The sequence below is a fragment of the Rattus rattus genome, chromosome 2 (assembly GCF_011064425.1).
Source record: "Rattus rattus isolate New Zealand chromosome 2, Rrattus_CSIRO_v1, whole genome shotgun sequence".
NCBI classification, from domain to species: domain Eukaryota; kingdom Metazoa; phylum Chordata; class Mammalia; order Rodentia; family Muridae; genus Rattus; species Rattus rattus.
In genome coordinates this window covers 61,980,050-62,001,640 of record NC_046155.1, presented here as the reverse complement: position 1 = coordinate 62,001,640, position 21,591 = coordinate 61,980,050, and the positions used below count along the sequence as shown (strand labels likewise).

Below are 21,591 nucleotides of genomic sequence, written 5' to 3'. Positions count from 1 at the left end.
CCCTGAGGCAACACTGCAATCTCCGTATTCTAAATACATTCCCTGCTCAGCTTTGAGGAGACACACTCACCTTGGGGAAACTTTGAAGGAAAATAGAGCCACCGACGAGACCTAGGACTTGGGCAGGTAGTGCTGAGCAGGCCTGCCGCCCTCGGGGTTAGTGCTAGGTGCTGCACAGGCTGTGTCATTGGGCAGCAGCATGAGGACAGATGGCTCTCACTCCCTAGAGCTTTCACATGTGTGTGGGGGTTGTTTCAAGGAGAGAGAGGGATGCATGGAGACCTAGCAGGAAGCAGCCGAATGGGCCTCATTGCCAAGGTTAAAACCAAGTATTTGCTCTTCATCCATGATAGAGGTTCGTAGTTTCCATGACAACAACAACAAAAAAAATCTAGATTCTCAGCGGGGATTCTGTGAACTTAGTGATTTACCTGGTCTCATCTTCACTTACTCTGAAGATGTACATTTGAACACAGACACACACACACACACACACACACACACACACACACACACACGCATGCACACGCACACGTATGCCCGCTAATACAAGCTAACTCACAGAGAAGATTAAGGAGCACTATGAGCAACTAATGAGCAGCCAATCCCTCAGAGAGTGGCCCCTGGGTGTATGGAAAGGCAACAACTGAGGTCTCTTCCTCATTAGTGTTTTGTGTTGAAGAAGACATGACCAGCCCTGCTGCCGACAGGATCCTGGCTGGGGCCACGTAAGTGGATGCTCAGACATAGAGTTTATGTCCCAGAGACAAGTCACCAGAGACCAAAACCCCACAAAGGGCTAGGATGAGCATCCAAACATGCTCATAGCTCTGGGCCAAAGATGGAGAGCATTGGCCTTGGGAAGGCTGTCCGGTCATTTCAGTTCCCTCTGCAGCACGAATGATGTGGCCTGCCGGGCATGTAAGGAAGCATTCCAAGTCTACAGACACAGCCTCCTTTCTATGTATGGAAATCTTTGATAATTTGCAATGCGGAAGTCTTGGACCTCCTTGTTTACATTTTTTTCTGAAGTTTTTTTTTCATTTTAAATATTAATATAGCCAGATGTGGTGACTCATGCCTATACCACCAGCCCTCAGGAGGCTAGAGCAGGGGGATTATCACAAGTTCGAGACCAGCTGGTGATATGTAGTGAGTTCCAAGCCAGCAGAGATGACAGAGTGAGACCTTGTCTCAAAAATGAAAAATAAATGTAGTACAAATTGAGATTTTCTTAATTCTCATTTCTAATCACCAGTGCTTGCCTACAGAAATACAACAGGTTCTGTGTGTGGATCTTGAGTTCCGAAGGTTTTTGGTTAATCCCCAGGAGCTGTGTGCATGTAATGATTGTGACACTGTTGCCTAGGGACGGGGTTGCTTCTCCCAGGCCCTTCTGAATGCCTGACTTTCCTTCTGTCTAGCTAACTGCTCTGGGCCAACCTCCAAGTCAGTTTTGGCCTTCTCTCTTCTCGTAGCGCCAAGTAGGAACCAGCCTTTGGTGTATTCCCCTCCCCTCATCTGGTATATCATCTCTGCTTTCCCCCACCCCCAACTCTGGTTTATCATCGCTGCTCGGTCCTTCTGTGGGAAGAGGCTTGGTTTGTCCTTCTTCCTAGTTCCTAACCATGTGAAATTGGGGGATTCATTTTTTATTAAAATAGCTGTTTCATTTCTTGTGTGTGGCTTTGCCAGGTCCCAAAGGAATATTGTGTGGTTTTTCATTCATCTGAAAATAGTTTCTAGTTTTCCTTGGGATTCCTTTCCTGGTCTTTGGCTACTTAAGAGTGTGCGGTTTTATTTTCACAGTTCATTAGCTATTGGAAGACAGGAGGAAAGAACTGTAAACATGTGGAGATTTTTCTTTTAATAATGATGCGAATGGAGAAATTCCAGGCTTGGTTACGGGGATTGGGGGTGGGGTTGAGGTTTCAGTGGCTCAGACTCTGTTTGCTACAACCAAGAGACATGCTTCATTTCCTACTTCTTATTTCATATTTAGAAAATTCTGCGTGTGTCCATTGGCTCTGTGACCAGGGAGAGGGGCAGAAAATGGGCAAAGAGAAGGTAGTATACCTTACCTTCCAGGTAAATCTAGGCTATGTCTGGACTGGTCACTACTTGCTTTCTTGGAGCAGGAAGAGGAGAGCGGGGTGTGGAACTGTGTTGTTATGTGCTCAGTGGGAACTACAGCCTCTAGAGAATACCAGAGGCTGAAGACCCTGAACAGAGGTCACCCAGACATCGTACAGCAGGCCCAGAGCCTTGACAGGGGCCTCTGGCACAGACACGGCTATAGATCTAGTGGGAACACCCATCCTTAGTCCCATCTCAAGCCTCTGTCAGTTAAGAAATCACTTGTAACCAGAAGCACTAGAGAAACCCAGAAGCAGAAAGTATCAAGAAAGAGAGTCTTCCAACCTCAGCTAAGGAACTGAGGGTCTCTGACAAAGACAGTCTGGCTTTCCCATTGAGGGGTGGCTGACCTTGAACAGGCCTTACCATGTGGGACACACACTGGAGAGAAATTATGCTGGGAGAAGGAAGGTGTGAGGGATGGGGAAAGCCTGAGGAAAAGCTGAGCTGCCTGATTGAGAGGGATGCCAGGATAGAGCATTGCCTACCCAACCCATGGGAGATGCTATGCCAGCATCCCAGCCACCTATACCTCTGATGGTGTGGAAACACCTAGCCTAGCCGAACATTATATCCCAGTTCTCACAACTAACATCCTGAGCTCACTACACTGTGGCCAGATCTATAGCCAAGCACACTGAAAGTACAGCTGGCACACATCAGGACAACTCCCACCCCACCCCTGCCCCACGCCCACACAGAAGTAACTACCTAATAAGGCCTCCTCTTAGAGGATACCATATAGCTCAAATGTGATTGCAAGCAAGGCCTTTCTCACAGTCTACTTGAAATTCTTCTCTCACAGGACCAAGATTCCCCACAATGGCCATATGGGACCAGAATTCCATCCCCTGGTGTCCATATCCTACAAAGGTGTCCCCAGACATGTTTACATGGAAACAGAAACTTGTCCACAATCTTCATGTAAAGCCAAGATCTCCCCTTATTAAGCCAGACCCTCCTCCTCCTCAGTATTACCATTGGACCAGAACCAACCCCCTCATGTCAACATGCAACTATAACTTACCCTTCTGTACCCAAATGGAACCAAGATCTGCCCTGCGGTGCACATGTGCACACACCCACATGCACACATCACATGGAACCAGTTCATTACCTAGCATCCACGGGGAACAATACCAATGCCTCCCTCCACTTCACATGGGATCAGGACACTTCCCTCTTCCCAGCATCCACATGGGCTCTCTTCATTTATCAGAGGCTGGCATCAAGTCCTACTCATAAATATTGGCAGAGTGGCCTTTCATCCGGGTCTACTATATATTTATTGACTTTTCTTTCTATAAATCTCCTCTAGTCTGAGTTGAATACTTTGAAGAAATGCCATAGGTAACTTACTCTTGTGAGTTATGAGTGACCATGAGGGTCACTCATCCTTGTGAGTTTCAAAGCCCCACAGTCACATGTCATGGAGAGCAAGCCAGGACTCAGGACTCCAAAGCAGCCACCATCACAAAATGGTACCTCTGTGCAGAAGGACACAGGACAGAGCCTACAAATTCAGAAGACCCATTAACTAGAGTCAATGAGAATCCAGAGCAGATGTCTATTGTGCAACTCTTCCTGGTAGGGCATTAACAACGGTTCCTTTAACGACGGTAAGACACCAACAAACTAAAGAAACAATTCCAATGTAGCCTAGCTTAATGAATCAAGCTTGTTGGAGTCACTTACAGAATTATAGGTAGGGGCTTACTTACTATGGGTGACTCATAAGCAAGTATGTCATGGAAACCCACCCAAGCATGAGTGAGGACTCAGAAGAGAATGAGTCTATCTATAGAGCTACCTCAACAATTGGAAGTCAGCTCAGCCCATTTAGAGTCTTCCCATCAATTGTTACTGCTTACTTAGCCTATAAATCTTGTAAGTTGCAGGAACTTCCTGAGCCTTGCAAATTTTGTTTACTTCCTGAGTCTTAAGACCCTTCCTTTAACCTCCAGTAGGAAATGTTTCAATTCAGAGAAAACAGTTAGTAATCATGTCCTAGATTTTTCTGGGGTCTCTAGCCCATTTCTTCCTCCAACAGTTAAATACATTCTGCTTCCATCTAGGAAAGCTGACATCCATGATTCATTCAAAGTTCTTTCTGGGTCTAGTGTCTGAACACAGTCTTGAGCACCTCTCTCACTTAGGAAACATACTGCTACCTGGCATATACAGTGTTACTCACATAAACAGCCTTGGGAGGGTGGTTCTGCAGGCTCAGTGCTGGGCACAAAATAGGCCTAAGTAGACCACACTAGGATCCAAGTTCCATTTAAGGGCCAGTTGCCAGAGTTACCCTCATAGAACAGACTAACATCTCCTGCACTGGGTGTATGTCCTCCAGTGAAGACTGGCAGACCTCCCCATCTCTGGCTACATGGCTACACAGGGCCTGTCTGCCTAGGAAGTTGCTACAATCATCTGCCTTTGAAGACGTTTAGAAAGGTGAAGTAGAAAGATATTGGGTAAGAAATACATAAACAAACAAACAAACAGGCCAAGTGTGGATACTATCCCCTGGGCTGAGCTTTCTTACAAGAGTAGGGGCATAATTAGCCCTCCACTTCTGGAATATCAACACACTTAAGACTTTACATAAGAGCTACACAGGACTTGCTATGTCCCTAATGTCTTGTAACATTAGTTGACCCATTTCTCTGTTCTGTCTTCTGTTAAGCTATGCAGTCTGAATATCATAGGTAGGACTCCTGGACAGAACAGCAATCAGTCCTGAGCACATGATTAAATTTTTACAACCATTGCGTCAAGTTACACCAGTTACCTTAGTGGGATAGTGGCTAATTTCATAGACTAGGCCTGCTGGCCACCTCACATACTGCTCTCTCAATCCCGACAGTCTGCCCTCATTCAGCAATGGTCTCTGTGGACATATCTTGCCACATTTTCTCTATCCTCCATCAGCTTAAGGGAAGCCATTTCTGAGACCCAGAGAATGTCTTGGGGTGGTTTGACCTGCGCAGGAGCCAATGCCCAATTGTCCACGTGTAATAACATCCTAAGTGTTCAGTCTGTCTTGCCTCTTCTGATGGCTTCTCCCTAAGTAGTATCCATTGTGGTAGGCCCACTAGTGGTATTTCTGTTTAGAAGAAAGTTACCAGCAGCCACAAGAAGATTGCAGTCAACTTCAAGAGCCAGCTTTGGGAAACGTCATTTGTTTCTTCCCGCATAATGAGGACAACTTTGCTGAAGCCCCGGGGGGCAGACATGTTAGCAGAGTGGCTCCTGAGAACCCTCATCCAGAAACCCCTTCTTGGGCAACAACAGCAAACTCTGAAACCTACCATGATTTCTAATGTTCTTATGTCTAAGAGCCAGCCAGGGTTGATCCACATACAGAGCTACAGACCCTGAAAATGGCCAATGGGACAAGTTCACCTACCTCTGTTGCACTTGAACCTCACGCTCGAGGCCAGCCTTCGAGAGACCTGTGCTGCAGTAAGCTGTGGTCTCATGCAGGCAGACAGATGCCAGGCAGGAGACAGGGACATGGGATACACTGGGATGCTGACAGATGCTGAGATCCAGAGCTAGACAGCCTAGACCCTTATGAAGGTGGTTGCCTCTAGAGGCTACTCTGTATCTGATAAAGCATCCCTGCTATCCTCTCCCACCTTTCTTCCCAGATCCTTGAGTGCAAGGGCAAAAGGTCCTTAGAGTTAATGTCCGGGCCCAGTTTCCCAGATAGAGAGGTATGGGAGCCTGCACACAGCCATAGCCAAGCTTTCAGGATCCTCAGCCCCACATTCTTACCCCACACTCTCTGGAGGCATCCTATCATATCTCCCAGACACACAGTCTAGAGGCCACAACATTGACCTAGCCTCATTGTCTGCAAGTGAGCAGGAAGACCAGAAAGTGATGTCTAATGCTTCCTCAGATCTCTCACCACCTCCACGAGAGCCTTCTCAGCATCCCTGGAGGGACCCAGAGGATTCTGGAATCTTGGTGGACAAGTGAAACCATGACAGGTGTTCATATGCAGTAACAAGTCTTGAGTCCACACATGGGAAATACATCCTGGAGCGGACTGGGCCCAACAGTATAAACTCCCATCACGGCAAAAACGATCCCATAGCCCAGCCTGTGTGAGCCTCATTCTAGCAAGTCCTTGGGAGTGGTGCCTTAATGTTGTATTGGTCTCATTGCACGGCTGCCTTTCTGAACAGTAAGATGTCACAGTTGTAGGTGTCATCTGGCCTCACTCTACACTTCATCTCCAAGTCTGTGTCTCTACCTGTCTTCTCCTTGCCTAAAGCACTTCCCTCCATCACCACTCGTGCACTGTCTGCACTTGGGGGTGCACAGGAACCTCAAGTTAACCTTTTTATGCAAGTGGATAGGAGTGGATCAGTGCCTTAGCTCAAATCCCTGCCTGAGTTCAGTGTAGACATCCCTTTGAATATCTCCCCATAAATCCCACGCCTCAAGGATGTAAAGGTGGCAGAGGGCAGAGCCAAGATGTCTTCATTTCTTTCTAACTGCCCTGTTAGAACACCCTGACAAAAAGCAACCTGGGAAAGGAAGGGGTGGTTTTAGCTCACAGTTTCAGACTAGTCCATCACCGTGGGGAAGGCAGAGTAGGAGGAACTCAGGATTCTCAACCCCAGACACTCAGCCACATTGCATCTGTAGTTAGAAAGCGGGGAGCGTGGAATGGCCGTGCTTAGCTTTCTCTTCTCATTCCAGGTCTGAGGCCTGAAATGGCTCCACCCACATTCTGGGTGGACTTTCCACTTCAATTAACCAATTAAGGAAATTCCTGGGGTTGGTGATTTAGCTCAGTGGTAGAGCACTTGCCTAGCAAGCAAAAAGCCCTGAGTTCAGTCCTCAGCTCCCCTCCACCAAAAAACAATTCAAAGAAAATGCCTCACAGGGCTAGAGAGGGGACTCATTGGTTAAGAGCACTGTCTGGGCTCAATTCCAAGCACTCACAGCTAAAGAACCATTTGTAATTCCAGTTCCAAGGACTCTATTGCCCTCTTCTGGCCTCTGTGGGCACTGCATGTATGTGACACACAGGTAAAATCCGCTGCACATAAAATAAAAACAAAGGAAATTTTCTAGAAAGAAAAGAAAATCTCTCACAGGCAAACCCACAGACTGACCTGATCCATACAGTCTCTCGCTGACACTTCCTTGCTAAACAATTCCAGATCCTGCCAAATTGACAATGGAAATCATTGGCTTCTGAGCTGTCACTGTCTCTGTACAAGAGGTCTTCAAGATGCCCAGTAATGCCCTGGGCTGCATTAACCCTATATCCTGACCACTTTCCTTGGCAACCAACCCCAGCACATCCATGATACCAACACATCACACATGCTTTCTGGGGACTTTGATCTCCTCCAAGAGCAGAGATTAAAACAACATCAGACTCACCGATCCTCTGCCTGCCTCTGCTCCCAAACCCCTGGGATTAGTTGTTCATCGAATAGCAAGACCCCTCCCATGGCCACAGCACTGGGCCGTGTCTGAGCAATGGACCTGACTCTTGCTCATTTCCCTCCAGCTCACGTTAGTGGATGCCCTAATGTATCTGTGGCCTGGCTTGCTGCCTCTTCCAGCAAGCATGCAATCAATGAGTGTGCAAGGGTTTTAGTGTATAAATAGGCATGTGTTGAAGTTGTGTGTGCATGCATAAACAGGCGTGTGTATGTGTGTGTAAGCCTGTGTTTGTATGATACATGTGTGCCAAGTGTGCACTGTTTGTGCTGTACAAATGTCATTCGTGTAAATGGTGGGCTCAGGAGTGACCGTAGAGTGTGGTAAGATGGTGGCTGGGTCTGAGCCCTCTTCCACATTTTCTCAGGATTCTGGGGATGAATTTATTGCAACAGGTACACCATTTCCGATTGGCAGCCAAGTGACTGGAAAGGCAGGGCTCCGGGGTGTGTTAGCTGGTATTTCTATTGCTGTGATAAAGCACCATGACCAAAAGGAATCTGGAGAAGAAAGGGTTATTTCTCCTTCCAGCTTGTAAGCCCCATCTCCAGAGGAGTCAGGGCAGAAACTCAAGACAGGAACCTAGAGGCAGGAACTGATATAGAGTCCATCGAGGACTTCTGCTCACTGGTTTCTTTTCTTCGTGACCTGTTCAGCTTGCCTCCTTATAGCACCCAGGACACAATCCCAGGTATGGCACTGCCTGCAGTGAGTCTTTCCCACAGCATCAAATATTAATCAAGGAAAACAGCCTAGGTTTCCCCACAGGCCAGTCTAGTAGAGGTACTCTCTCAAGTGAGAGGGGTCCCTCTTCCAAAATGACTCTAGCTCGTGACAAGTTGACATAAAAGAACTGCCACATGGGACCACAAAAAACCAGAGGGCTACAGAGTAGGAGGAAAGACTCAGCTCCCAACGAGCCTCCTTCCAGAGCCCCAACACATCACAAGCTAAGTTCCTCTCTCTCTCTCTCTCTCTCTCTCTCTCTCTCTCTCTCTCTCTCTCTCGTGCACACACACATATGAGGGAGTGCTTGCAGAGATAAATGTGCAGGAATGTGTGCCCTGCAGCAGAGAAGAACCTCCCTGCCTATGAGCCCCTAGTCCCACTGGCCTGATTTTAGAGTGCCCCATAGTCTGTGGTTTGCCGCCCAAGTTTATGACCCTTGCACTGGTGCACTTGGGCCTGAGCTGGGGATCCTGGGATTGTTTCATTGTTTTATTTTCCTCATTTTCTCCTGCGCACCATTCTTTATGGCCTGTTACATAACTGTCCACAATATGGCTCACGGTTCCTCACTATGCAATATGGATTTATATGGTGCTGTGGTTGGTCCAGCCCTGCTGCCTCCCAGAGTCTTGGGCTTCCTGGTCCCACCTCCCTGTCCTTATAGCCCTGGCTATGTGATTCTAAACTGCTCTGTCTAGAGGTTGCCTTTTGAGGGCCTCTCTTCCTCTTCCTCTGACATACGGGGACTGACCTCAGGCTAGACAATTCAAGCTGCACCTGCCCTGTGTGGGTGGGCGGATGATTCAAAAGAGACCTAGAGTCGTTAGGGGCCTTATTGGCTAGAGCTGAAAGACTCCAAACAAAAGCCTTCCTGCGAGGGAAGCTCTGGGTATCAAATCTGATACTAGAACATGACACAAGAGAAGTTCCCAGGGAATCCATCTGGGGCCTCCTCAGGGCAAGCTAGGAATCAGACCCAGTGAAGAGAACATGACCAACACCACTCATGAGATCCACTGGCAGCCAGGACAAGGACAAGACAGATACTGGGGCCATGGCTCACACAGCCGTCATTGAGTGAGGTGGGCTCTAGCATAGTCCAGCACCCACCTCAGTAGTGGACACTAATGCAGAAAGAAAGCAATGGCTTGGCCAAGAAGCACCTCGACGGCCTCTGACGCCCTCTGCTGACAAAGCCTGACACTGCAGGCAAGGCAGGAAAAGGAAAGACTGAAGTTGTGACTGTGTCCCATGATGGCTTGGAGCTAGAACTCTGTAGGGGAGGATCAGTCTTCCCAGACACCGACTGTGAGTAATGACTTGCCTTTGGACAGATGACGCTGACACTGGAAGAACCAGTTTCCCAGGACAAGGTCTGCAGGCCTGCAAAGACAGTACTGGACAGTGCAGAGTGACCCTGGTGGGAACTACAGCAGTCTTCAGTCTCCAGGTAATGACTCAGGGCCACTAATTCTCTCTGATTCCTCTGGTCCTGGGCTTGCAAAGGAGACCATTGGTTTGCCTCAAACAGAGCAGACCCATCATCTTTGTCCCAATCCTTCCAGGAGCCTGCAACAGCAAAGGGCACCTGGAGGCTGGACCCTGTAGATATCACGGGGAATGTGACTACCTTCCCACTCAGAATAAGGTCTCAGGCTACCCTGTGCTCAGAACCAAGGCTTTCTGTGTCCCCACCAGCCATAGAAAGAGCAGAGTCCCTGTGCATGATGTCATGCAGGCTGGCTCTAGACAGCCAGGTACTGGCTGGCCTCCAGAGCCCAGTAGCCAGCTCTGGATAGAACTTGCTTTGGGGGGGTATCTCCCCTTTGCCCCTGGCCTACATAGGTTTAACTTCATCCCTACAGACCAGCTACTTTCTTTTTACAAAGGCCCTACTCCTCTTGGGAAAAACTCTGTGTGTGTGTGTGTGTGTGTGTGTGTGTGTGTGTGTGTGTGTGTGTGTCGCTTCATGAGAAAGTATCAGAGTTTTTCTTAGGGAACAGAGAACTGGAAGGTAGTATTTTCAGCCCAAATAGAAATACCTTAGCAGTCACTGAGCACTATGCATAAGGAGCCAGCAGACCATCACGGCTCAGAGCCTTACTCTGTGAGGTACAACTTTTACCAGCAGTTGTCCAGGCTAGCTGTTTTGCCTGATTCATGCCAAGCCTGCACCTCTACAGTCTTTAATACCCCCTTCCCCACCTGAAAATCTGTCCTGTCATATCACTGTCTGTGTACGTAATGGTCTTTCCCCGAAGGTGGGGACCAACCTGACCCTAGACAGTGCCTCCATGCAGGGACTGCTATTGGGTGGGTGTTAAGTCTATTGTCACGGGATTCTTACATTTCCTGGTGAAATTAGGCTTTGGCTAAGACCTGCTACTGGGACTTTGCACTGAGTACTTTGTCTATGGCTAAATGTGAGCCTGCACCAAACTAGAACATTAGGGCTAGGGAAGATGGTTTGTCAGGAAGCAGCCCAATTTGTATAATGCTGTCACGGAATAAGTCTGCCTGCCAGCTGAGAGAAGGGCAGAACCATGGCCAGAAAGTGGGGAGTTGTTCTGGCTGGATGTGGAAGGAAATACACAAAAACTTCCAGATTGCAATCTCAGAAAGCCAAGGGGAGGATAACAGGATGTGTGGGACTCCTAGCGTGTGGAAGGCATCGTGCTGTGTAGTGGCACATGCTAGCAGGCAGCTTGATGATGCAATAGCATCCTTGTTCATCACAGCAGTAGGGAACTCATGAGTGAGCTGTGATTGGAGATCCACCCAAAGCAGGTTCTGTCCAGAGCTGGCTACTGGGCTCTGGAGGCCAGCCAGTACCTGGCTGTCTAGAGCCAGCCTGCATGACATCATGCACAGGGACTCTCTGCTCTTTCTATGGCTGGTGGGGACACAGAAAGCCCTGGTTCTGAGCACAGGGTAGCCTGAGACCTCATTCTGAGTGGGAAGGTAGTCACATTCCCCGTGATATCTACAGGGTCCAGCCTTCAGGTACCCCTTGCTGTTGCAGGCTCCTGGCAGCATTGGGACAAAGATGATGGGTCTGCTCTGTTTGAGGCAAACCAATGGTCTCCTTTGCAAGCCCAGGACCCAGAGGAGTCAGAGGGAATTAGTGGCCCTGAGTCATTACCTGGAGACTGAAGACTGCTGTAGTTCCCACCAGGGTCACTCAGCACTGTCCAGTACTGTCTTTGCAGGCCTGCAGACCTTGTCCTGGGAAACTGGTTCTTCCAGTGTCAGCGTCATCTGCTCAGAGGGAAGACACTACTCTCAGATGCCTAGAAATCTGGTCCTCTACTGCCCTGGAGACCAGTGGGGGATGGAGCCCCAAATGGGGCCAAACTGCAGCCCACCTGCTGCAGCTCACACCAGGATTCACCAGGAGGTCAGTGGGTCCCACTCCACACCAGATTCCCACCTGGGTAGCTCTCTCCTATGGCACAAGCACTGGGTATCTGTCACCACCTCAGATGAGTCCTGGCTTGCTTTTTGGTTGCCGTGATAAAACATAGACCAAAAGAAGCTTGGGGGAGAGAAGGGTTTGTTTGGGTTAGAGGTCACAGTCTATCATTAAGAGAAGCCAAGGTCGGGATCTGGAGGCAGGAAATGAAGCAGAGACCATAAAAGACTGTGACCTGCCTAGCCATGGCACTGCACACCGTGGGCTGAGCCTTCCTACATCAATTACCAATAAGACAGTGCCTCAAAGACCAACCCGATCAACGCGGTTCTGCAGTTGGGGTTTCCTCTTCCCAGTGGCTCCAGGTTTGTCTTACATTGACAGCTGACGCTGATTATGACAGGAGTGTTCCACATCCCCTAGGGAATTTCCCGAAGGCATTTCCTGCTAAGACAGTGGCCTTCTCCCACACCCTCCCAACAGTTTATGATGAAAGCCTTCACCGCTAGTCCTCTGCTGTACCACACTGCACTATCTAGACACCCTCCAAGGCTATCGCCCTCCACCTGTGCACCTACTGTCTACAGTTCATCACCCTCCATCTATTCTCTACCCTCCTTCCACGGCCTAGCTCTACCCACCTGGCTATCCATCCCTGACGCACACACCCGCCCATCCATTTGTTTGCCTTATTTTGTACTTTCCCAAGTGTGCTGCAGACCTCATATACACACCCAAACAGTCGAGCAGGGTCTGTTTGCAGGGCTTCCCCGCTGAGTGGAGCTCGCTTATGCTTAAGTGGGTAGTGCTCGTGCACGCCTACCGAGCCCCAACAGATGCAGACACAGAACCTGACATCCACCTAGGTAGCCATCAGAGTCCATTCTATGGGAAGCTTATGGGAGGCTAAGCACATCGTGGTAAACCATGAGTGTATTCGACATAGGGAAGCAACCAAGGGAAATAAGAAGGGTGACATCCATGGAATACTAACAAGTGACCTTGAGCCACCAATCCGAATGGTGCTGCCTGGGGCTGAAGAGCTGCAGGAGTCCGTCCCGCTGCAGGCGGGGTGGCCTCTGTGTGAGCTATGTCCCCAGCAGTCTGCTGTGGGGGCTCTTCACGTGTGCAAGCTCTTCTTAATCATCTCCTACTTTATTATTTATCTGCCCGCTGGCTTTTATTTATTTTGCTTTGGGTCTGATAACTTTCACAGCCAAGTCCCAAAAGTGTCCTTATGGCTGGCCCTAGGCACCTCTATGAGTGATATTTTTTCATCACACAGTGACTCTGCCTGGCTTAATGCCTGGGATTAATAAGATCACTCAGGGCTGGAGTATGGTTCTGTGGTAGAGTACTTGCCTACAATCAGAGCAAAAAAAAAACAAAGACAAAACAAAACACTCCAGTGTGCAGCCTTTTGGATCAAACATGGTTACCTCAGATGTTTCTGGACCCATGTCCTGTGAGGTCAGATACACAAATCCCAATCATGTCCGAAATGCAGGAGTACCAGAGATTCATCTTGGTCTTTCAAGATGTATCTGAATAATCCAATCACTTACACTCCCAGATAATTATAGAATCAACTTTTCAACTTTCACGAGAAGAAAATCTTCCAGGGCTGTAGCTGTGGTAAGTTTATGCCATTTATTGTCATCTTTATTTCTCGATGTCCATTCATACTCAAATATAAAAATTGCATCTGTGTGTGAACTCTGTACCTCCTTAAATTCACACGCATGTCCCACAGAGCCTGCAGAAGTTCTCAAGCAGTTTATCTCATTATCTACAAACAGAAACACATCTTCTTCATTTTCATCCTCATCTGGTGCAAATTCTCCCCAGGTGACTTACAGACTTATAGATATTGCCTTCTATGGTGGTTGGCTGAGTTTGAGAAGGAATAAACCCTATTTCTACTCGATACTTTTCCTGAATCCAGCTAAAGATCTCACCATGTTCTCCACACTGCTGATATGTTGAACTACATTGCTAAAATGTATGAATAACAAACCAGTCCAGAGTCTTACTTCCATAAAGTGCTAAGACTCCGTTTACTGATACATTACTAGAGAGTTAACTGCAAAGAACTACAGGTGCAAACAGTTGACCTCTTCAGTGCCTTCTGATTGGTTTTTGACATCAGGTCCCATTGACCTCAAATCTGAGAAAGCTTTTCCTGCCCAACCTCTCCAAATTTGTCATATGAACAAGCATATATAATACTCTACCAGCAATCCTACTGAGTGTATAGATGTTAAAATCCATTTTTATTAGACAGCACACTAAAGCTTGTTTTAGTTTGGTTTAGGGTTTGGTTGGTTAGTTGGTTTGTTAGTTGCTTGGTTAGTTGAATAGTTGGTTAGTTGGTTGATTGGTTATTTGGTTGGTTCGTTGGTTGGTTGGTTGGTTGGTTGGTTGGTTGGTTGGCTGACTGGCTAGTGAGTTGGTTGGTTAGTTGGTTTGTTAGTTGCTTGGTTAGTTGAATAGTTGGTTAGTTGGTTGATTGGTTATTTGGTTGGTTCGTTGGTTGGTTGGTTGGTTGGTTGGTTGGTTGGCTGACTGGTTGGTGGTTGGTTGGTTGGTTGGTTGGTTGGTTGGTTGGTTGGTTGGTTGGTTGGTTGGTTGGTTGGCTGGTTGGTTGGTTGGTTGGTTGGTTGGTTGGTTGGTTGGTTGGTTGGTTGGCTGGCTGACTGGTTGGTTGGCTGGCTGACTGGTTGGTTGGTTGGTTGGTTGGTTGGTTGGTTGGCTGGCTGACTGGTTGGTTGGTTGGTTGGTTGGTTGGTTGGTTGGTTGTCTGGTTGGTTGGTTGGTTGGTTGGTTGGTTGGTTGGTTGGTTGGTTGGTTGGTTGGTTGGTTGGTTGGTTGGTTGAGGGGGGATTGTGGTTTGTTTTCTTGAGACAGAGTCTTGCTATGTAGCCCAGGCTAGCCTTGAACTTTCAGAGATGCTCCTGTCTCTGCCTTCCAGGAGGTATGTGCCATCAGATCCAGCAAGGGTTTCTTTTTTTCTTTTCTTTTTTTTCTTCTATACAATATGTTTTTATCATATATTTTCCCTCCCCAACTTCTCTTGGATTCTCCCCACATCCCTACACACCTAAAATTAAAATCAAAACAATGAGAAAAACAATAAGATAAAAAAGAATAGAGTTTTGTGTTGGCTAGCTACTTCCAGGCAAGGGGCCTGCCTGAAGTGTGGTTGACATTCTCTCTCTCTCTCTCTCTCTCTCTCTCTCTCTCTCTCTCTCTCTCTCTCTCTCTCTCCCTCTCTCTCTCTCTCTCCTGGAGAGAATTGATTTTTCTCTTTGCCTTTGGCTATCAATTCCAGCAAACTTTTCTTTTCTTTTTTTTTCTTTTTTTCGGAGCTGGGGACCGAACCCAGGGCCTTGCGCTTGCTAGGCAAGCGCTCTACCACTGAGCTAAATCCCCAACCCCCCAGCAAACTTTTCTAATGCCTTTATTTTATTTTTCCCAAGGAATATATCCATTTCATCAAAGTTACTGAATCTGTTGGCATGCAGCTATTCACTACATACCCCACCCTCCCGATTCCTGTCATTTATCTGTAGAGTGCATAACAGTAACTCTTTCTTAAGATTGGAAATTAATCTCAGTCTTCTTAAATTAGTTTACTATCACTATTGTGTGTATGATGTATGGGGGAGGATACATGCCACAGTATGTGTGTGGCAGTTAGAGGACAACTCTATGGCACTGGTTCTCTTTGTCCACCAAGTTATTAGGGTATTATTTGGGTTACAGAGATCAAACTTGGACTTGCAAGGCCGGGTCACTTGCCCACTGAGCCATCTCGTCAGCCCTTCTCTAGTAGTCTGAGTTTACAGCTTCACTGCCTTTTGCTATCGGGGAGCAAGTTTTCAGGATTTTTTCCCCTCATCTTTATCATCTTCATCAGGTGGCAACTTTGGGTCGACCTGAGCTTTTGTTTTTCTACCTTGTCAAGGTAGACTTTAGATCTTTCTCTTCTTTCTAATGGAAGATCGGAAACTATAGTTTTTCCTTTCAGCCTTACTGTATCTGCAGCCAAGAAATTTTGGTGTGATATATATTCTTTTGTGTTGTTTGAGGTACGTCCTTTATGATTTCATCCTTATTCCATGAATAATTTATAAGTGTGTTGTTAAGTCCACAGTATCTGTGGTATCTCGATCAAAATATTGCTGTCTAACTTATTTATGGTTCAAGAAGATGCTCTGCATGATTTCCAACCTTCTGAATGTTTGAGTCTTCCATGACATATACCTGTTGAAGAGCCCGTAACACACTAGAGAATGCCACTGTTGTCATGGTGAATATGAAAGAGCACATATAGGGTACCGGTGCGGTCATAGTAAACGAGCCACACACAGTGAAGAGGGATGTGTGCATACCACTGTTGCCATGGCGAACAGGCCAGTACACAGTGAAGGAGGGTATTTGAATACCATTATTAATATGGTAAACAGGCCACATACAATGAAGCAGGATGCCACTGTTGTCATGGTGATCAGCACATGCCCTGCGTACTTACCAGTGTTGTCTTGCTGAAGCAACCACACAATGAAAGATGTGTGGATACCTCCGTTTTCATGCTGAACACAGCACGGGCTCTGGAGGAGGATGCATGGACCATGGTTGAGAGGTCACACACAGCAGAGGAGCATGTGAAGATGTCATGGCTGACACGGTGAGCACACGCACACTGAAAGAAGATGTGTGAATGTCACGGTTGCCATGGCACATAGGCTACATGGACTGAATGAAGATGCGTGGGTGCTACTTGAATTTGGATGAATAAGCCAGACATTCTGGAGAGCAATGTGTAAATGCCACTGGTGTCATGGTGAGCAAGCCACAGTGACTGGAGGAGGATTACACTGGTGACCCTGTTTAGTGAGATGTGTTACAAGGAGTCTTGAGGCTGACTTCTTCAAATACTATGGCTCTACTTCCTCATTGAATTCTGGTTGGTTGTTCCGTCTCTTGCTTTTTGCCAACTGCAACTCGGGGAGCTACTATTTCTCCTCTATGTCTATCAGAGTTGTTCTGGTACTTCGAATCCTCTATTGGCCGCTGCCTCTCAGCCCAATGCAAACATCAGGCCTTCCCTGGGTTACTCCTGTCTTGCCCAAGCCTGTTTTCTCTTCTGCTGCTGGCCTGGTAGCCTTCCTTGGCCCAGAGCAGTGGCTCTCCCACCTCCGAGTGCTACAATCTTTTAATACAGTTCCTCATGTTGCAGTGACCTCCCCCAACCATAAAATTATTTTCATTGCTTCTTCATAGCTATAATTCTGCTACTATTCTGAATAGTAATGTAAGTATCTGATGTGTGATCCCTGTGAAAGGGTTATTTGACCCCAAAGGAGTCACAACCCACCAGGTTGAGAGCCACTGGCTTACAGGGCAAGGCTGAGGAATGACTCCTCCTACAGGTCCACTTCCAGGCCCCATCCCTTCTCTATCTATCCTCCCCCCAGCTGGGGCTCGCTCTCTCTCTCTCTCTCCCTCTCTCCCTCCCCCCCCCTCTCCTCCCCCTCCACATTCTTTTCCTTGAAGTAGAATGTTTAGATTGTTAAAATGTAACTAATTTTTCACTTGGCTAGATTGTCTTCATTTACTGTTTCCTTTTTCTATCTCTTTTGTGATACTGTTTTGGTGTAGTTTCTGTTCTTTCCTCCTTCTCTGTCTGTGTTATTATAATATTTCTATTTAAAATTTAATATATTAATTATTAGCTCTTTTTCCCTCTCAGTATCTTGCAGCCACCTCTGAGATTAAAAGACCCAATCTAATCACAGTCTAAGGAAAATAAAGTTGAAGTAATTGGCCCGAAACATCCAGAGATATGTTGTAACTCGAGGCCACCTCCCCCTCTCTTTTTTATGTCACAAATGCCAAGAGTCTCACCCCGTGTCCTCCATGAACTCATAAAATGACGAACTTCTCTGTTGTAACACTCACCTGTTGTTTGAAGAAGTTAAAGGGAAAAAAACTTACCTAGTTCCCCCTAAGCTTAGCATTCCCTGTGCCCTTCCTGGTGACCCAGCTTCCTTCAGAGCAGAATCCCATGACCCTTAGGAATGGCACGTGACCTTCCTTCACATATAGTTCACTGGAACTGCTAGCTACACTTCAGTGCACCTGCCTTATTTGATTTATTTTTAGGTAAGCTATCACTGTGTGGCACTAGCCTCTCTGGAGCTTACTGCTGGGCAGCCCAGGCTGTCCTCAAACACCATGCCTTGCCCTGCCTCCCAAGGCATGCACTGCTGTGCCTACTGCACCTTCATTCTTGAATTCTAGTAGCCACAGCATCCCTAGAAGGCCTTCCTTCCAGCCTTTGGGTCTGGATCCCAGTTACAGTGCTTCTAGGGACATTGTATGACACTCAGGGTGTCTGTAACAGCAGCCCCTTTCTTGGGAGAATCCTCTCTGAGCTGGCCTTGAGGTGGCCCCACCGTGGCTCAACACCATGGGAAGCTATCAGTCATGACAAGTACATCAGAACCAGTGTGTACACTGGCTAAGTCTAGGGCACACATGCTCAGTGGGATTGGATTCAAATAGTTATCCTATAGGCTAGATACTGAATCACCCTCAGTGAAGCTATCTTCTGAGACCTGTGGAGGGGAGGTCAGTCCATGCTACTGCCTACCCACTTAGGGTGATCAGCTAGCTCTCCAGGGATAAGTCAAAGGTGTGCAATTCTCCCAACTCCCACAGAGAGCTAGGGGGCCTAGGCTCCTCACTGTAAAGCTAGGTTTAAGTCTACACCGGGCCACTGATTGCTGAGCACTGTTGACAGTAAAGGGAAGGGTGTGAGCTAAACTCTGGCTGAAGACAGGTTAAAGGGAATCCAACTAGGCCACCACTCAAGACACTACTTCAGAATAAGGATGTCCCACTCAACACCCTCCATGACCGTCTTTGCCCTATGGGCATACTGGCTGCACCTCTTCATATTTGCCGGGCTCCCAGCCCAAGCTCCACGAGGTCCCACTGAGTCTGCAGATTCACCGTGAGTCCCTGCTATTGAGAACCAAATGGGTAGAAAGCAGATTCCCCCATTGGACGCGTGCTTGTCTCTTCTAAGGGGTGGCCTGGCCCTGGAATCCAGCCACCTCCCCTTTTTATCAGGGAATGGGGAGGATTTGGGCCATTCCCAGGAAGTCAACCTTCTGATCTCCGACAGGTTCTACCTCATCAGCGGAGGGGTCCCTTTCATCATCTGTGGGGTCACAGCTGCCACAAACATCAGAAATTATGGGACAGAGGATGAGGACGTGGCATAGTGAGTATTTCCTATCTGTAAGCTCGTGAAAAGCTGGGAGCGCTCCCCAGCTCCTCCTGTGGTCATCCCAGACCCTCGCAGAATGTGCTGACTTTGTGCCCAAGGCTGGGGAGGGCAGGGAAGGTACCCACAGTCATCTGTCATAATCAACCTCTGTCAGTGACTGTCCCCCAAGGCACCTGTGGGAAGGCAATCAATCCCTTGAGACGAACAGCAAGCCATGAATGGTTCTTGGGTCCCAGAAGCCATGCAGCGTCGTATCTCCCCAGCCTCTGGGTGAGCAGAAGCCCTTCTCCAAACACACTCAGCTTCCCACTGACTCTTAGACACCAAAGGCCTGCCTGTTTTATAGTCTAGGATCAGATAGCAAGAGGTTGGCTGGGCATGGTATACCCCTAGAGCACAGACAGATCCAGGCCCACCCCTTACAGGTGCCCAAAGCCCTTCGTCATTCCCAGTATCCCCTCAGAACCCCAGGAAGTCCAACTCTCACCCATGCCATAGTGGGCCCCATACCTTCCTCATCAGAACCTGATTCTGCTCACTCCATCAGTGGACCTCCTTGCCCCATCCACCCCAGCCTGCCTCTGTCCCACCCTGACCAACTTCCTAAGGGCCAGCACACCAGGCTAACCAACAGCTGGCTCCAAACCCTCCCAGATTGCAGTTCTGTCCCCATCAACCCAAGCCTCATGGCTGTCCAATCTTGGTTGCCCATCTGTTTCCTTATCATAAAATTAAAATCTTCCCTTGTAGGAAAGAAAGCCCATTCAGTCCTGAGGGCAGGGGAGCCAAGCATGCTAGCCACATACACACACTTACCTGCTTCTCCCTGCAGCTGCTGGATGGCCTGGGAACCCAGCCTGGGTGCATTCTATGGGCCGGCTGCCTTCATTACCCTGGTCACTTGTGTGTACTTCCTCTGCACCTACGTGCAGCTGCGGCGTCACCCGGAGCGCAGGTACGAGCTCAGAGAGCGCACGGAGGAGCAGCAGCGGCTGGCAGTGCCAGAGACTGGCCACCGCCATGGAATGCGTCCCGGCACACCACCCACCTGTGATGCCCTGGCTGCCTCGCAGCTGCAGAATGAGCATTCCTTCAAGGCCCAGCTCCGTGCCGCTGCCTTCACGCTGTTCCTGTTCACAGCCACGTGGACCTTTGGGGCTCTGGCCGTGTCTCAGGGCGACTTTCTGGACATGATCTTCAGCTGTCTGTATGGCGCCTTCTGCGTGACACTGGGACTCTTTGTGCTTATCCACCATTGCGCCAAGCGAGAGGACGTGTGGCAGTGTTGGTGGTCATGTTGCCCTTCTCGGGGAGATACCTCCGCCACCAAGCCCAGTGCCCACCCCACACTTGATGCCAACGGGGACGCGCTGGGGCATACAGCCTGCTTGCAGGACTCACCATGCCCTGGAAAACTCAGAGGTTTTGGCCATCCACCAGCCAGCCACTGCAAGATGACCAACCTGCAGGCTGCCCAAGGCCATGTCAGCTGTCTGTCCCCTGCCACCCCCTGTTGCGCCAAAATGCACTGTGAGCAGTTAATGGAGGAGGAGGCCCATGTACACATGGGTGAGGAGGACGCCTTCCCACACGATCACCATCTGCATGACCCTCACCTGCACAGGTGCCTCAAGGGCAGAACTAAGCCCCACTACTTCAGCCGGCACCAGGCAGCTGCAGCTGAGAGGGAATATGCCTACCACATCCCCTCCAGCCTGGATGGCAGTCCCCACAGTTCACGTACGGAGAGCCCCACCAGCTCTCTTGAGGGCCCGATGGGGGTGCACACATTGGCCTGCTGTGCCCAGGCTGACCCCTTTCCCATGGTCAGCCAGCCTGAGGGTGGAGACACAAGCCCTGGGCTCTATGGCTGTCCCCCACGCCTGTCCCCAGGCCCTGCCCACTTGGAAATGCTACGAAGGACACAATCCCTGCCTTTTGGGAGCCCCAGCCAGAATGGGCTGCTCCAGGGTGATGTTCGAGAAGGCCTGCCATTTGGCACTGATGGGACAGGGAATATCCGAACAGGACCCTGGAAAAATGAAACTACAGTGTAGCCAGGTTGGGAACACAACTCCTTCACCAGTGCCACCATGTGTCCCTGGAGGAGCTTCAGAGCAGGGAGTGGCCCTTTGCTTTGTGGGGTTAATAGGCTGGAAGGGTCATCAAATGACCAAGTGGTTCTGAAATGGTTCACACCCTTAGCCATGACCTCTTTTATTGTGGAAGAACCCATTGGAAGAACGCTGGGCCACGTACACCTCTCCTGGTCCCCAGGAGGGAAGTAGACCTCCATAAGCTTATCACCTGCTTTCTGTTTATAGCACCTACCCTTGCTGCCGGGAGGGAAGCTAGGAGAGCCCCTCAGAGACTCCAGCTGGTGTTCTTGCCTTTGGTAGACGTATGTTAGGTTTTACTCTAGGGACCACAGTCGTGGCCCTCAGAGCTTGCTCACCCTGGGCAGTTTCCTGTCTCCTGTCATCCTTGCATTACCTCACACCTGCGTCTTCACAGGGGGCCCACCCTGGCACCTCTGCCTGCT

At 48.7% G+C, this 21,591-nt stretch overlaps 1 protein-coding gene across 1 annotated transcript in view; it reads left to right on the top strand.

Moving 5' to 3' along the window:
* Window positions 1-21,220, top strand: part of Adgra1 (adhesion G protein-coupled receptor A1) — a 42,056-nt gene extending 20,836 nt beyond the window's left edge. Inside the window, exons 6-7 of the mRNA XM_032892354.1 lie at window positions 18,945-19,043; window positions 19,882-21,220. Coding sequence (XP_032748245.1) covers window positions 18,945-19,043; window positions 19,882-21,106 — 1,324 coding nt within the window. The 3' untranslated portion in view covers window positions 21,107-21,220. The remainder of the gene's footprint in view (window positions 1-18,944; window positions 19,044-19,881) is intronic.
* Window positions 21,221-21,591: the final 371 nt, after the last annotated feature.